Source organism: Achroia grisella, unplaced genomic scaffold (genome assembly GCF_030625045.1).
Source record: "Achroia grisella isolate CSIRO2021 unplaced genomic scaffold, CSIRO_AGI_Agris_v1 utg5633, whole genome shotgun sequence".
Classification (NCBI taxonomy): Eukaryota; Metazoa; Arthropoda; class Insecta; order Lepidoptera; family Pyralidae; genus Achroia; species Achroia grisella.
In genome coordinates this window covers 254,608-273,678 of record NW_026712943.1, presented here as the reverse complement: position 1 = coordinate 273,678, position 19,071 = coordinate 254,608, and the positions used below count along the sequence as shown (strand labels likewise).

Below are 19,071 nucleotides of genomic sequence, written 5' to 3'. Positions count from 1 at the left end.
TCTAGTTGATGTTCGCTTATTTTTTTTTGTTTTCCAATTCGCAATTGCGCTTAAATAGTGTCTGGACTTGAAATATTTGATTAACATATAATAAGACGTTTCGAATTTTTCCAATACTCATTTTGATTGGACGGGAGTAGACTTTATGAAAAGTAGACGATGTAGTGTGTAGCTATTTCAGTGGAATTACAGGGTACCTCTACCAAGGTATATACATGTTTAAAACATTATCATTCTCTGGAATGGTAATACATGTTAGGTACCACGGATGACTTATAACAATATTATAACAATACTTGTTATTGTATATATATACATACATATAGGCAACGGTTATCCCTTACCATTAAGTGGCTTGTCTGTCATTCCACTTATATTTACAAAAAATATTGGACCTAAAACTAAAGATAATTTTAGAAGTAAAATATGGTGAATTTTGAATATAATTGTATTATTGACAATTTGACACTGTGGTGTCGCAAACACTATTAAGCGGTATTGCGATTTATGTGTTGTTTTACTTTTTGGATGTGAATTCAGGCTTCAAATCATACCCCACATTACAGTTATTGCATTCGTTTATTTTCTATTTGACATTTATATTCTTACTACTTAGAACAGCAATAGTTACTACTTAGTAAAGATGTTGACACTGCTGGTATTGGGTTATCTTCAATAAACAATTTGATAAAAATATAAATATGAATATATGTATAGTAGGTACATTTCATATCACTTTTTAACTTTATTTTTATTACAAACTATTATATATATAGTATGTTTATTAGAAAGAATTATAAAGAAAAAAATATTGAAGTAATTCTTCAAATATCGAAATTATCGTAATATTATTATTACATCTAATTACAAATGCATTCAGCTGTCACTGTAAATGGATAACACTTTAATATGTCAAATAGATAATAATCGAATGGAAATAGTATAGTTTTGTGTTGTTATGATAATTATATATATAAATAAATATAATTATCACGTTATATCATTATTATAATAATTGACTGCTTATATTCTTTTGTTGTCATCATTTTAGACCACTTCCATTTTCTTATTCGATGCAACTATTAGCATATATTTTTATTTTACATGTTATCACTTCACTACAGCAGGAGTTTTCACATAATCATCTGTTTATTCGCACATTTACATATCGTGAACTTTATATTTTTTATTACATAAGAGTAGATTGTCAAATAGAAAATAATTGGATTGAAATAGTATCTATAGTTTTGTGTTGTTATGATAATTATTTGTATAAATATAATTATCACGTTATATCAATTGACTGCTTATATTCTTTTGTTGTCATCATTTTAGACTATTTTTTTATTAGATGCAACTATTAGCATATATTTTTTTACCTCACCACTGCAGGAGTTTTCACATAACCATCTATTTATTCGCACATTTACATAAATACATGTACATTTAAATTTGATTACATACGAGTGGTGAACCATAATATTTTCCTGAAACCATAATTGCATAAATTATAACAAAATTAACGAGAATTTAATTAGAAATTTTAATAAAGAATATATCCTTTTGTTTCTCTCTCTCATCAGCTTTGAATTCCTACGTTTTAGTACGTTTATTCATTTTTCGGTAATAATTTTGTACGGAAATTAAATTAACATACCACGTATTCGGCTTTTTTATATTATTACTATGTTTCGACTTCACCCGGAAGTATTTACGGAATTAATCTTATAGGGATAAAATTCTGCGTTATCTGAAACAAAATTTAAGTAATTTAAAGACAAAGAGAACTTACTACTTATTCGGCTTTTTTATATTATTACTATGTTTCGGCTTCACCTAGAAGTATTTACGGAATTAATCTTTTAGGGATAAAATTCTGCGTTATCTGAAACAAAATTTAAATCTTTTAAAGACAAAGAGAACATACTACTTATTCGGCTTTTTTATATTATTACTATGTTTCGGCTTCACCCAGAAGTATTTACGGAATTAATCTTATAGGGATAAAATTCTGCGTTATCTGAAACAAAATTTAACTAATTTAAAGACAAACAGAGAGTTACTCATAAGTATAAGTAGTAAATCACGGGATCTTACCACGTTCATTTTTGTTGAGTTCCCGATATTTCGGCAGTGTTTCAACGGCCATGATCACGGGTAAACTGGAACTGAAATATCGGGAACTCAACAAAAATAAAACGTGGTAAGATCCCGTGATTTACTAATTATACTTATAAATAATGACCGCGTCAAACTTAAAAGAAAGTTACTCGTATTTATAACATTAGTAAGTAAACCAAAATAACTACGACGTGTTAAACAATTAATTATTTATTGCATTCTAATAAGACATTTATGAAGGTACCTGATTTTTCCATACAAGAAATATTTTATCGAAAGGATGATTTTTAAATAAAAATATAGTAACAACAAATAATATAACATCACATCTTTTATCGCAAAAAAGCATTGTCAATTAGCGACCACTTGTTGAGCACAATACTTAACATGCCCACGTTCCATTATTAGATTTACATACACAAAATAAAATATTGAACTTGCGCTCCAATATTTTATTTTTACATGTACATCTAGCAAAATATTCTGAATAACATTCATAAACCGATTTCAACAGTTATTTTAATGAGACCATTGTTTCATTTCACAACACCAGATAATAAAAGCATGTTAATTTATAATATATTTATGTTCATTGTAACAATGTTGTATTCAACATAACAATTTCCATTTGCTATTATTGTTTAAAAATCAATGTTGCAATTGAATACTGAAACAGTAAAAAGTAAATATTTCTGCATGTATTTAAATTATTATGTGTATTGAAATACTGTAATAGCTGTTTTGGTGTTCAATTTTTTATATCAGTTTCATGCAGTACCTGTTACATTAAGTAGAAATTGTAGTATTTCATGAGAATGCTTGTAACCCATACCGTTCATGAATTGCTTGTTTTTGTGCTTAATGTGTATTTAGAATAATGGAAGCTCTGTTATAAAATGTGTTTGTTAAATATCCAATAATTTGTGCAGTTTGAAAATGTTGTCAATCTAGTCTAGAGCATGATTAATAAAATTGAAGTTCTTTTGTACAGAATATTTTATAACATAATAATTACATATATTTTTTGATTAAACATAAATTTTTGGAAATGGTTAATAAGTACTATATAAAAGAATTTCTATTTTACATTTCAGAAGATTGTTATCAGTCTAAAGACTTTCTCAATATTTAAATTGATTTAGATGTTTTAGTTACATTTCACTACTTTATACCAAAATAAAACTTACGCATACTGGAACAGGTACATTAAGAGAGTAAATTACATATATTAGGGGGTCTACAGACTGATGACTAATAAATTTTAGTTTTATTTAAAAGTAAATGTTCTAATCGAATTATTTAATTTGTCGATGCTGCTGGATTCAGAATAAAGCAAAAGAGGATGGTGGCGTTGGGGAAACAGCCAAAGCCAATTCTTATTCGGCGTGTAACGGCGACCAACAACCGCTCAACACGGATACTCTCGTTAATCTAATCACCCAAACTAACAAAGTTACACAGAATGTTGAGAATAACAATGTGACAATCTCTCCGTTTAGCTTATCGCCAACTAAATCTGCCCCAAATGGCAGTAATTCAGCATTGAACTTCGATGGAATGACCAACGAACAAATACAGAGCTATTTGATTTCCAAGTTGGAGGATTTGGGTGGATTCCCTGATGATAACACAGATCCGAATCCGCAGTTCTACCAGAATTGCAAAGCTTTTCCAAATATACCACCGCTCAAGAGCCACTTCTCTAATGCTGATCTCGCCAATCTTCTGAACCATAAAATATACCAAGATCTGGGTGGCTCCACTGATAAAATAGGTGCACAGGCAATGAGCGTCGGGCAATCAGAAAATTCCTTGTACAGCAACAGTCAGCCGACTACTTCTAAAGATTCTTCACCGGATGATGATGCTAGCTCAGATGATGGGATTCCGTTTATAATGCCACTATCCCATAATGGAACGTTGACTGCGACTTCAGAAGATGGACGGGTGAAGCTGATCGTGCCTGTGAGCCCTTCCGAGAGTGCTTCAGATGTAGCGGAAGCACAACCCGAGGCTCAGTCGTCGTCTGGGATGACTCTGAAGGTACCGGAGTCGCTTGCGCCAGGGGCACCGATTACTAGAACCACCAGCGAAAAGGTTCCAAATCGCAGCGAAATGATGGCAGCCATGAGGTCCCAGTGGACCAGGCACACTACCAAGTAAACGACTTACTAGGAACAAATTCGAGTCCAGTTACCTTACACTTCTTGGATCGTTCATTCTCAATTCGGTATATATAAAAGTGTCTTCTAAAGAAATATTATAATTTTCCTAATATTTCTATGAGCTAAAAGATATATTTTAATATGTATGGAATGTATTGTATTATTTTAGAGTAATGAAAATGAATTTCGGAGCTTGAGACTTAAACGAAAGTGCCAAATTAGGAGTCAAATCTTGAATGAGAGTCATTAATGGTAGGATAGATAATTAATATATTTATATATATATATTATTATATATATTTATACTTTGTTTACATATCAACTTATGTCCTAATCTAAAACTCGCAGGACCTTCTTTTCAAGACATATGACAAGCAACATATCTATGATCATATCGCAATCAAAATAGGGTTTAGTTTTACGAGCCATATTGTTATGGTATATAACGCAAGCCCGGCAATATTTATGCTTTCGATGAGCTATAAAAAAATGTAATAATAATGTATTATGGTGAGGGAATGTGATTTTCATCGCACTTTACTCCTAGTCTTTGCGATAATCATGTTTTACGAGTAAAGCTTAAGTAAGCCACTTTTATTGCTTATTTATTAACCCTAAAGGGGGCGCTGTTTATCATTTAATATTAAACATATTTCGTAAGTTATGACTTACCCAACAGTCAGTAAGACTAATATTCATTATTATATACAGGCATTAAATAAAAGTCATAATTCTTCTAAGTTAAGATGGATGTTTACAGGAAAATATATTATTCGAATTCAGTATAGTTAGCGTTCAAGTATTAATCGTTCGTTAAACTGTACTCTTATATAGATAACTGTTGAAGCTTTCTGGATACATTCAAATTATATGTAGCATGCAGAGAATTATATACTAGTAGGTCATGTTTAAAATGGATTACTTAGATGTGCAGTAAGTTTCACAAATTCCACTGATATCGCTTTGAAATCACTACACTACATAGTTAATGTTTCATTGATGTTTTAAAATATATTGTTGTTCTCAATGCTTATATTCATAGATGTGAAAGATAATATATAGGATATTCTATTCATTCAAGTTATATATAAGTAGCGGAGGTTGTTTGAAAAACTTGACAAAGTCACGATTATATCGCAATCTTAATACAATACAGTATTATGTCAAAAATTACGAGTGTTCAGAAATTGACTTTAAATGTTTAATTTTAAAGTCCAGTTCCATTAATTTGTAATGTTTCAGTTAATACAATATAGTATTAAGGATTCGATATGTGGACCAATGAAGTGAACATCATTCGGGTCTGATTATAATAAGCGAGATGTAGTTTCTTCATTGTACCAACATATAAAAAGGCGAGGCCTAGACTTGCTTGAAAAGCAAGACGCTTTTATTGTAGCTTACTCTATACAATTCTAGTAAGATAAGTATGTAATCTGATCAATAAGAACTAAACATCATTCCGGCACAATTTTCAAGCCAAGTAATACACGATGACAAGACATAGGAATAAGGCACATGTAATCAGTAGAATGTTTTAATCAAATATTAATGGATTTATCTCACATATATAAAAATGTGTATGCAATTGCAAAATAGGCATTAATTGTTTATTCATTAGAAAACGGAACACTTACACCGACAATTAACAGATGTCATACTGGCAGATATACAACCAATAGTATTATATATAAAACAACATATTATACCTACTTATCAATCAATATTTTAGTCTACATTAATAAAAAATAAGGTTGTTGATATACAATCGGTCGTTCATCGTTCGTACCAAAATTAAAGAGGCATAGGCATCCTTGTTTATATATTATAACTAAATCAAGACGTAAATTCGGTTTTATGACTGAATATATATGTATTATTATTAACTGAAGTTATTTTTATTATATTTAGAATCTTACCTTATTTATATTGATCAATAATAATAGGTACCTTCCTTCTGATAATGTCGGTGTTTGTGTTTTGCAATAGTTAAATCTATAGAATGTCTACTACATATATTAGTCGTTTACCTTATTATGTCTATAGCCCAGAGTCGATCCGTATTGCAGATTTTGATCCGTATTGCAAATACTCTTTCTCCATATATAATATGGTCATTATAAAAGGAATTATATTGAGAAAATCAGTACAAAATGTGAGAAAAACCTGCAGTCCGTGTAGACTCTTTAATTCAAGTTTTCAATATATTATATAACACATAGCGCTCGATTATGTAACGCAGTTGCAATCAACAATAATTTGAAATTGTTAGTTTTAAACCTTTAACCGTTGCAATTTGGAAAGGCGTCAAGGGCGACCCACCTGATGGAAAATTGGAAACATCGCCTATATACCCGAACAGCATCACGATCATCATGTCATCATGGGTCGCCTGTGATACTGCTTGCATTGCTATTTCTGAAGGCAAATCGTGTCTCTGAATACGGTTATTTCTCTGCAATATGTCATCTGCAAATCCAAACAGCTTGATAAACAAAGCCAGCTGCTTCGCAACTGAAATGTGTAATACTCGTAGGTATAGAGACATTTAAGCAGATTACTCGGTTCGTGCTTAAACGTAAATCGGCCAAGTTACACATTCGTCAAATGAGAATTTATTGCAACTGCGTCATGTAGTCAAGCTCTATTTTCCATAATATGGTGTTTCAATAGAGTAATAGTTATGATGTTTCAATAGATGTTCGTGAATACATGTTACAACAAGACGATTAAATAATAGTGATGAGGTGATGTAGTATTATTTTAATTATAGATGATCCAGTTTTGTACCTGAACTAAATACATAAGTTTATTGACAATTAAATGCAGCTCAACTTACCAACTGATGGGAACTAGGGAACTCATTGTTAGGATTGCACCAAGTCTATTAGTGGAAGTCGAATTTGGGAGTGTATGTATTTTAAAAGCCACGTCATAAATAAAATATAAAAAAATATTTTGACCCAAAAACAATCCGGTTTGGGACAAGTACGGCAACTGACATTGTAAAACGAGAATTTATATATATATAATAAAAATATCTATTTTATATATATAAAACTTAATGCATACATCTTGGTAAAGGACATTGATTAAAAATAACATAGCTCCAAATATATTAGCTACAAGTACGTACTGAATTATGAAGAATTATAACCAACTAAATATATAGAACGAAGATTTTTTAAAAATAAAACGTAGGCTTCATTGTATCAACTGTAAGGAAAATAAATAAACGGTTTGTTTGACGAATTTTTAAATACAACTAAATCAATTTACACCTTTAATCTTCCTAAAATAAATAATTAAAGTGTCTGTTTGTAAAAACAAATTAACAGTTTTTCACTAAGTGCTTATGAAGAAGCTAATGTTATTCAGTTATCTCTGCCTACCCCATTAGAAAGAACACGTACATTAATTGTTACCTAAATAAAATTGTTCTTCATTCATACCGTCTATAGGTATAATAGAATAAAATATAAAATTATTGATTCAAATAAATTGAAATTAAAGATGATTTAGCATACTTTTTTATCTATCACTCATTATACTACGATGGAGGCAATCAAGCATACGGCCCATCTGATGGTAAATGGTTACCATAATGATACTGAATAAATTAGCTAAATATTAATTCGTTTAGATACTATATCTATATTAAGGTGAACTATTCTATGTGTCTACCTACACCCATATGCACAAAATTGACATGTTGACATATAGTTCAATATAATTCTATTTGAATCCAACATGGCAGGACAGTAGGCTAACGTCTCTCGGATTAGTTTGATTTCCTATCTTCGTTTCCATACGTGGACAGTCCGACAGAAATGTAAATTGACTCACATAGCTTTTTGGGTCAGGACTGTAAACCAATAGTTTGTGAGGCTTCAGGGCATTACTTATGAAATCGAAACATACCAGAGAGAGACACGTAAATGAAAACAAAAATCATTTATCGTCTAATTTTCCATTTATACGATGTAATTTTCAAAAATCAACCGATACAACAAAATTATTTAAAGAATGAATGAATTTATTCCTTGGAGCGTTTACATGCAACCATTCATATGTGTAATATAAATAATAAAATGTTTTATATATTTGTTATGGCATCAACAATAAAATTGTTACAAATTTTCTTCCTTGAAAATATCACTTGATATTTAGACAACAAACATAAAAGTCACCGAAAGACTCCGTGGAACACGGTGAAATAAAATAAAGTTGAAAGCACGAATTCCGGTTTAACATTTCTTAATTTGTGCCTCCCAAAAAATCGCCCGGCAGGCAATTAAGAATTGTCTCTGTTTCTCTTTATGTTCGTGTTTGGTCATTAGTGAGAACTGAAATAAGATGAAATAATCCGTCACGAATCACAGAGAACTCCGAGAAATACACTTTATTTATTTTCAAAAGAAGCCACGTCTGTATTTTTATCTTAACACTAAGTAATAGATATGTATAAAAAAATAGCAACACGATTGTTCTTTAAAATGGAGTATTAAATAAGAGACTGGGAAGGAAGCCACGTAAAATGTATTTATTATGTAACGCTAAGGAATACATAATTATGTATAAAAAATGTCGTCACGTCTGTTCTATTAAATGGAGTAGTGAGAGACTGAGAAGATACGCTTAAATATCCTAAATAATGTATAAATCTATACATATAAATAAAACTGGAGTGTCTGTTTGTAATACTGAAATAACCGTTTTTTACTAGATGTATATGAATATAAATACGGTACATATGTACACCAAAATAATTTTTTTTACAATTTTTGTCTGTCTGTTTGTTACGGCTAATCTCTGAAATGGCTGGACATATTTTGATGGGACTTCAATTGGCAGGTAGCTGATATAATAAGGACTAACTTAGGCTACTTTTATTTTAGAAAAATAAACTTAAATTCCATGTGGACGAAATTGCGTGTACAGCTAGTTAGTAATAAAAATAAACTGCAAACTGTAATAACTTTTAAAATCGTGAGATCCAATAATATATTGTTGCTAATACGTGTATTATCTTTCGCTGTTTCCAACTGCTAGGACTTACCTCTAGTAATTTGATTTTCAAATCATTCCGAACTGACGGTAGATTTGACATATCATAAGAGTCTGTAATAGACCTACATGAATAAAGATATTTTGATTTTTGAATTTTTTTTTAATATAAAAAACAAAAAACTTTTGAAAACATTTACGCATGCCGTGGCTACCAGTTATTAAGTCAACACTATATACTTGAACTTCTTAAAGTGATAATAACCATAGTGGATCGTAGATCGCTCAAATAAATAAATATTCTCGAATATAATTATTTCTCCGTGAAGATGTCATACAGATAATTTTTTTCTTTGACATTGTATTTTATATTGATGTATACAAACAGGACTCAAAGCTATTCATGGAAGTCATGCTCCTCGCAGCTACCCTTGGGGCCTTGCTTCGATACTACACAATATCGAATATCACGTACTAGAAATAGATTCATGAAGGGATGTAGATTTATCTAATGCATATGTGGGCGATAGAATGAGTGGACTCTATGTATGATGTAAATGAAACAATGGATAGAAAATGGTGAATACTTATAATGAAGATACGTGCACAAACGGTTAGAAAAAAGTGACAATAAAAATATATGACAATTTTAAAAGAAATAACATTTAAAATAAACATATAAAATGGTTCAGAAGGTTTGCAACAGCATACAAGTGCCTATATATGTATATATGTCTATAGGATTAATTTGATTTTCTCCTGCTTGTGGTGTCCATAGAATATATATTTAGATAGTTAATCAGCGAATAAACTTAATTGGTATATAAATGTTTCGATTAGGATATAATAGTAAAAACATTATTACATTAGCCGCGGTCAGCACGAGCTGACCGCGGCTAACAAAAATATAAGGTCTCGTTTTGTCCAGGTTGCACTCGTACCTACGAAGGTACGAGTGCAACCTGGACAAAACGAGACCTTATATTTTAGTAATAATATAGGTATATATAATATTAGTATTATTAACGCAAAAGTTTGTGAGTATGGGTGGATGGATGTTTATTACTCTCACACAAAAACTACTGAACAGGTGATCTTTACAGTAGTATAGTATAGCTTATTGATCACAATAATACATAGCCTATAAAAACCGAGGGCAAATATAGTTTATCATAAAATGATTCTAGTTTAGATCCAGCTAAAGATAAATTAATAATATGTACTAAATGCGAAAGTTTAAAAATAAAAAAGATGGCTACATTCTACCAAAGTGAATTCTAATATTCTGAACGAAATGTAGGCATATCGAGTTGTTAAGTACCACATCAACAGATAGTATTTCCCACTGCCAATCCTATCTGAAATAGGAGTCGTTAGGATATAAATAGTAATACTAGATCGTTTCCAGTAGTTTGCACTTAAGTAAATCTATATTGCGTCTAGCCTTTGGGAGATACTTACTAGCTTGTAACTGATACCAATTATCCCGGTACAGCACAGTTTATGTGACCGCCAGTTATATATTTTTAAACTTAAGAACCGACCAGTATAAAAAATTAATTAATGAGTTTAACGGAGCAGCCGTGACTATATTGTAGGGAGTGGTTCGCTCTGATATATTTTGTTACTCGAGTAACGCAGTCTTGATCTTTTTTGTTTATTTTTATGCACAGAAAAATGTAAAGTAAAACTATATTTTAACATATTAACAGACAACTTTATTGCTCATTTTTCTTGTCTGAATCGGCATTCCGAATGAGTTGGAGAAAACCAAATACTATAATAAGTTTATTTGAATATTTACGTCAATTTTTATTTCTATAAAAATTAATAATAACCCTGGACGATTCACACAATGCGCAGCTATGTTTTATGGATACTAGACCACTGATATAAATACTTAGATCCATTATCTTAAATACGTTGTCGTATCGTAAATATGTAGGTACATAATATACATAGAAAACACCCAGAGCGATACAAAGAAGCATATTCATGAATACAAATGTTTGCACCGTGCAAGGAATCATATCCACGAACATTGGAAGTAAAGAGGTGTGCTAAACTCCTAGACCACCAAGGCCAGCGAAATTATAGTAGTTTATCTGGGCGATATTTTTCTCTAACATTTTTTTATTCTACCGATATATTCGGAACGCAGATTCAATAGAGGACCACGAAAAACTCAAAAAAATGATCTTTGAAAAAAAAACATTATACGACTTTATATTTATATCTTACTATCATGATTATGATGATCATATTTATAATTATACGCTTTCCTTGACATTACAAAAAGAACAATCAGTTAAATCAATTGTTTTTCAACGTACATTTATATATCTGTACATACGATCCTTCTTCAAGAATTAATTTACTTAGTGATAAAATTGCAAAAAATTGTGAAATAAGCTTCATTCATTACTCCACTTTTAAAAAGACGCGGCTGAGACTTCGTATTATGTATTGATTGATGATGATGGATGAAGGTATTGCCACGTGTAATAAATATAAATGGAGTATAGACTCGTAAGTTTTTGGCCTTTATAGGAGACACAGACAGGGCTCTTTTTCTTTTCGGACTAGTCTAATGCTTGTCAGCGGCTGCCCTTTACAACCTCACCGGACGATATGTAGCTTGCCATAGTGGGTAAAATGACAGCATGACGGCCTCATCCTAGCCTCGGTCTAGCGGTTTAGCACACTGCTTTATTTATGATAGTCGCGGGTTCGATTCCTCGTATAATACTAACATTTGTATTGACGAAAATGATTGTTCTTTCTAGGCGGTGTTTATGTATATATATACACAATATACTTATATAACAAATAATGTACTTAAGTATTTGTATAAATTGTCTAGTATCCATATACTTATAGCATTAACAAAGAGCAGACGCTCTTTGTTAATAAAAACTGGACGAATTTTTGTAATTTTTTTATATATTTCTAATGCAAATAGGAATTTTCAGTGGTAAGAACCGAATGTATATATGAATAGCATTAAGGACACTACGTTATCATGTGACGTCCGTGATACTTGTATGTTGCCTTTCCAGAGGACAGTGATGTAATGCTTCTTATCCTGTAATCTCTACAGATTTATAATATGATAATTGTATAAAGTTATTAATATTACTATAAGGGGGAAGGGATTGTTGGTAACGTGAACTAATTACTGCCTCACTATCAATATACCAAGTCAGGTTGAATTCCACGCGATCCTCGAATCTAACGTGATTAATTTCTGGTGAATTTGTCACGATGGGTAACTGACTTTCCTTACCTCATCCTCTACTGGTGCTCTGCTAGCACCAGTGGTGGATGAGGTAATATCAGTAGCGCCAATGGATGCATCGTTCTATAATCTTCCATAAAAAAATACTATATGATATTTTGTTTATTGCAGTTGTCTTCAAGCGCTAAGATCGACCGTTGGTTCTCACTGCTCCCGGCCGCGCCATCTCTCTCCAGACCAGAAAGCGGGTTTATTTCTGGTGTTGAAGATGGAACTGATGCTATCGTGGAAGCGAGGAACTTGTTGATGCAGTTGGGTGCAAAGAAAAAGAGACGGCTGTTACCCCTACTCTTCACAAGAAGAAAGATATTAGTCAATAAGCATACATTGCTATAATGTATCCATAATTGTACGCTGTTCAAAAACGTTCAAGGATTGGGAAGTAAAAGAGCAAGTCTGATAAAGTAGGCAGTAAACTAGAATAGTCGATGGAACTCTTGGTATTTGTTGAAACTACGATTTCGCAGTGACACTTTTAAACTATATAACGTAGTTGTTTAAATGTGATTTTTAAATAACAACGACATTTAAGTATGATGATCTTTTTTTTGCGTATAGGAAAAAATATGCATTATTAAAGAAATTAATATTTTTTTGTCTGCCAAACCGTGTATAATCGACTCGTACGCGTTCGGAACAAAATTCCAAATAATTTTTTTTATATCTGTTTGCTCGAAAAGAAACATATTTAGATAAAAATATTTGACACAAATGTAGAATTATTTTTCTCGCAGATACTTTAAATGTTTAGTATTATAAAATAAAATGATAGAACAACATAGATGAACAAAATATACAACCTAGAATTATTCTTTATATTTTACAATTATTCTTATTTTTTTAAGTTAAATAAACTCAGCGAATACTAAAATGATTTTAAAAATTCGTATATAAACAGCTATTCTATTTATTAGAGTACATGGGCTGTATTTTTATTTTAAAAATTCCTACAATTCTAACTAGAACCGGCGTGAAGCAGAGAGTAAGTATTGGTATATTAAATTATCCAAATAAAATACATAGAAATATGGTTGAACAAAGAAAAGACTGCGTTTTAGAATTATATGATTGTATTAATTTAAACTAGGATGAGTGTTGAAAGGTATATTGGCATTAGAAGGTGCTTCGATGAGACTGACATGTGTTGCATGTATCGTTTGAGCAGCGTGCATACTCGCTTGTAGTGCAATTATTATCTCAAATATTTTTAATTAAACATAAAACTCTATATCCACTGCAAATTTTCCCTACACATATTTCTGCTCTGTGCGGAAATATGCAACGCATACTCTGTGCAGAAATGTATCATACAGTGAATTTGTAGAGAGCGAGCGGCAAAATATAAAATAGAAATAATTAATTACAAATAACTATTAAAAAGGTACATATTTTATGGTGATGATGCTAAATTTGGATTCACGAATGTCTGTTTTCATCTGGATATTTTCTATTATAACAGATAGTAGACATATATCAGAACAGAACATCGATTTCAATAATAAAATGTATTCACGACTAAACCTAATAAATTGATAACAATGGCAGTTAGTTTTTTCAATAACCACTAAAGATGCAATTAATATTGCTATAGTAAGTTGCTACCATACAATTGAAGAGTAAAAGAGGTGCAAAACTGCATAATCTAATCTTATTAGATCTCATTTAGTCAAGAGTAGACTGCCGATTCTTAATTTTTGACTAGTTAACGGTATGTGAGTTGTCCATGGATATTTACTTCTATTCTAGCACTTTTATGGGGAAAATTTGCAGTGTGAATACAGCTTTATTTTGAACAAGTATTATTATTGTTATCAATCAGTGAGAAAGCAATACACTCATTTTTAAGGTATACCCTAATGAGACTATGTATCTCCATTTTGGAGACCTTTGTGACACATTTGTTTTGCAAAATGTCAAATCCAATAACAATTACACTTAAATACAAATTGGTATTGCATTTTTAGTTGTAACTAGCTTGTACATTCGGTAATTAGTATATTTTGTAATAGCTACTGACTTATTTTTAGTAGTATATATTAGATTTTATGGTATATACAGCGACCAAATATAACCGCCCAATTTGTTCGCCATTTTAGTACCACGTGACCTGCGCATTAGCAATTTGACGTACTAAGTTATCTACTGCGCAGATCACGTGATAGTATGTTTTAAATTGAGGCGGGCTCTAATTAATGATTGAACTCCAATAAATATACTTATCATATTTTGAACAAGTTTTAAAATTATTCTTACTTAATTCAAAACAATATGTTAATGTAATCCATACTACTTTTTAATATAATGTACTACGCTAAAGTAATTAATTTAATTTTACTTGTGTTTAGTATTACATGCCCTACGGGTTGCTAGGATTAGATAATGCAAAGCATCTATCCGTCGATTTGTCATCCGATCAGTTGGGCCGATCTGTCGTCCTACAAGTTTAGTAAAGAAGTAAATCGGGCAGATAAGTAGGTAGATGTAACGTATGATCTCGACAGATCGGATAAGCCTATCAGTCGCCTTATTGGATCAATCGTAGATGCTTTAGACTTTATGCCTTAAATTATAGATAGTAAATTATTTTGTACGAAACGCGAACATGACTACTAAAACTATTTGTAAAATTTAGTCACAAAACGTATGTAGTCACCCACTTTGGTGCATAGTGCCATATTTACGTACATACACAATTTTTTTAATTTAAAATGTACCTACTAAAAATATTTTTGCAGGTGCTTTTTTATACGTAAATCATTCATGAATATTCAAATAGTTATGAAGCAATATATATTGATATTCATACATTAATCATCATATGTTAAATCATATAATATACAATGTACGATTAAAACCGTCGTTTTAAAAAGACTTAATTTTTAGCAAAATATTATTATGATACTTATATATTTAAATAAATATGTTGTATTTATATACTACATACATAAAAAGCTAAAGGATATTAAAGAATTCAAGTTTTTAATACATTAATTTCAAACATGGTGCTTTAAATAGTTTGATTATACAGCAATACATAGTACATAATCACTAAATACTCCATTCGTAAATACGGTAGATAGTAATTACACATAAATTTCAAATATTGACATTGCTTTTAGGTCATTTGCGAAGCCTAAAACAAATAGAAAACAATTATAGGAAATTATTATTAAAACGAAAGAACTGTTTTAATGTTCATTTAGTATCGCATGTATTTATCAACACACAATACTTAGGAATGTGCAGAATTGAGTTTTTTGTACATATATGCAGCTGAGCCCGCAAACTCCATTCCGCGTCATAATTAAATATATCAAAGATCTTTTTATGTTTAGTTACGTAATAAATAGAACTTATTGTATTATTTTCCATGCAATTTCTTCATATTGAGATTCTACAAATATTTCAAAACTAAAATTAGTAAAACCGATTCAGCCGTTCTCGAGTTTGGCTAATTTTTGAGTGATATTAACAAACTTTTATATACAAGAAGAATTTTTATGTGAACATATCTCTAATATGAAGTTGTACTAATATTGTTTAAATTCAATATCTACTCAATATGTTAACGTACAAATATGATTACATAAACTTATAAACTGGACTGTATGGGTTTCTAAATGATGAAAACACGTAGTTTGTAATAATATAATATATTAATGTGCACTTCCGAACTATCAAAAGACAATAAGAGAATAATAAAATAAAGTGAAGTAACATCAAATAACATGACATATAAAAAAGACTCTTCAAAAATATGAATTTAAAAATAATAAAAATATCAAGAGTTTGTGGCGGCCAGTCGCAACAGCAATGCTTCTTAGAGTATTCTAACGCCATCTAGTAACGAATATTGTAAACTCGTAAGTTATATTATAAAGCTACAGTTCGTAAGTTACTTATCTAAATTATAAATGTTTATGATATTTTTGTGTTTCGTGAACGTTGTTAAGAAAACTAAACTATTAACTTAGATGATACTATTGTATTGTATTGTATTGTACGTGCTGACTGATATTGACATATTTTGTGTTCTTTAAAATGTGTAAGTTATTTTTAAGGCGTAAAAATAAACGTTTCCTAACAGTAATAATTATGTTGTTTTCAATTAATTCAGATAACGGCCTCGGTGGGCTAGCGGTTTAGAACACTGCTTTCATTCCAATGTTGGCAAGATCGATTCCTGGCAGGGTACAAACATTTATATTCGTATGATTAAACAATCATCGCTCTGAGTATATACTTTTTTCTAATGAAACAGTGTACGTTGACTGGGCACCACTGGAGAATGATGAAATGAACATGAGGTAAGGTCAGTTATTCTATCGTGACAAATTCACCAGGAATTTATTATAATGATTTCCAGGGAGGTCAACCTGACGAAGGAAACAGCACTACACATTTTATTTGATTGTAGGCCATGCATAAACGAAATATCTCCTTTGGAATGTATACACTCTATCCTGAGGAGATAAAAACCATCGCTCCTGAGAATATCCTTCAATTCTTGTCCTCCACGGGTCTAGGCAGCGAAGTTTGAATAAGGGCGAGCACAATAGATCTATACAGGTCTTAGCGCCTGACAATAGCCCAAACAAAAAAGTAAATAATAAAAAAAATAGCTTCCCTTTACTCGTACGCTCTTTCACGCGCGAATAATCTTTCAGGCAGGAAAGAATGTAAATGCATGTAAATGTAGAGAACGAGAAAGACCGAGCACGCGTATTCGCGCGTTTTTCAATCGTGTTTGCTTCAGCGCCTTTTTTTTATTACATAATTAATAATCATTGCAAAATGGCTGACATCTGACCATAGAGCAAAAACATAATTATAAAGTTATTGATTATTTATAAATCTTAAAAGTGTATTTGGAAAATCTGAGAATTAAAAATAAAATTTTAAATTAATGTGAAAATAGGCGTATCGCGCTAAAGAGTTAAAAAAAATTGTTAAATGTTAATCTTATAAAGGCAGCTATTAGGTATACTATTTACACTCTTATTCAGCGCCATTAGCTAGTAATGGTTCTGTATAGAATGTTGACGAGTTTACTAATTGCTACAGTCCCACAAGGTTTGTAAACTTGGAAATTTACACAGATGTTTCTTGTGTATCATTAGCCATCTACTTACTTTTCTTAGGAATTTTCACAGAAATTCACATGCTGTTGAAATCACATTTTTCCTTTTGAATGTAGGTATTATCTTATATATAAAATTCTCGTGTCACTGTTTTCGTTCCCATACTCCTCCGAAACGGCTTCACCGATTCTCATGAAATTTTGTGAGCGTATCGAGTAGGTCTGAGAATCGGCCAAGATCTATTTTTCATCTCCCTAAATGTTAGGGGTAGTCCACCCCTAATATTTTTTTTAATTTATGGCAAAACAACGTTTGCCGGGACAGCTAGTATCTGCATATATCCATATATACTTACTAATGTTATTACATCCTAAAGTAATTGTGTCTGTTACACTTTCACGGCTAAACTATTTGAATGAAATTTGGTACAAAGATAGTCTAGACTCTAAGAACGGAAATAGACTTATAAATGCGAAAAAAGGGTTGAAAGAAATGAAATCAATATATTTTATTTGGAAATAGATCCAGTGGGAACCAAGTGGAGGTCAACCTGACACGTAGCTAGTAATGTGGTTATTAGTCCACATTACTAACAATCACCTTCCTCCAAGTGGAGTGGTCAGAATCGTCAACTGTTAATGCCGAGGAAAATAACATGTGAACATAACACTTCACAAAAGTGACGTAAAGGTATCACAGGACTGACCTCGAATAGGCAAAAACCTAAGACATTCTCTTAGGTTTTTGCCTATTATGATTATCAGGGTATCAAACTTTTTTGATATTATTCACATCCGAACACAAACCATAAGTTGCCAACCACTAGTCTAGGAGATATCTACTTATAATTTAAGAACATTTGTATGAACAATAAGACTGGCAATTATTCCGTTAATATGTAACACGCGAGTCACGTAAAACAAATAAGTTAAAAGTATTGTAACCTCGAAATGTAACATTGGCTGGTGAGTTAAAATTACTTACGTTACCGATACAAAACATGTGTTAATAATCTGAACACGACAATACGAACGATTCATGTGATACGTGATTCTATGAACGTATCATATTGTTCGAATTTCAAATATCACTGAGGATTACTGCCAACTCACAGTCACAGTATAAAAAACCGATATTTGTAAAATAAGTTCATTTTATAAGCAGCATCGGCTAAGAAATAATTAAAACATTATTTCGGAATAATATATACTTTAAGTTGAAGACGATCAGGAATATTTTTATGATATCTCCTCCTAGAGACATTTTCTTGAATATTCTAGAAAACCACAAATAATGCATCGTGGACGGAATTATAATTTGTAATAATGTATTAACACATGAAGCTTGTTATATCTAATAGCTTATATAATAGCTTTTAACGAAAATTGCGCGGGCGCAG

General features: G+C 31.1%; 1 protein-coding gene across 1 annotated transcript in view; it reads left to right on the top strand.

Annotated features, from left to right (window-relative positions):
* LOC131848577 (dystrophin-like protein 1) overlaps window positions 1-13,245 on the top strand; it is a 273,072-nt gene extending 259,827 nt beyond the window's left edge. The window contains exon 10 of the mRNA XM_059198494.1: window positions 12,703-13,245. Within this exon, the coding sequence (XP_059054477.1) occupies window positions 12,703-12,927 (225 nt within the window). The 3' untranslated portion in view covers window positions 12,928-13,245. The remainder of the gene's footprint in view (window positions 1-12,702) is intronic.
* The last annotated feature ends 5,826 nt before the right edge of the window (window positions 13,246-19,071 follow it).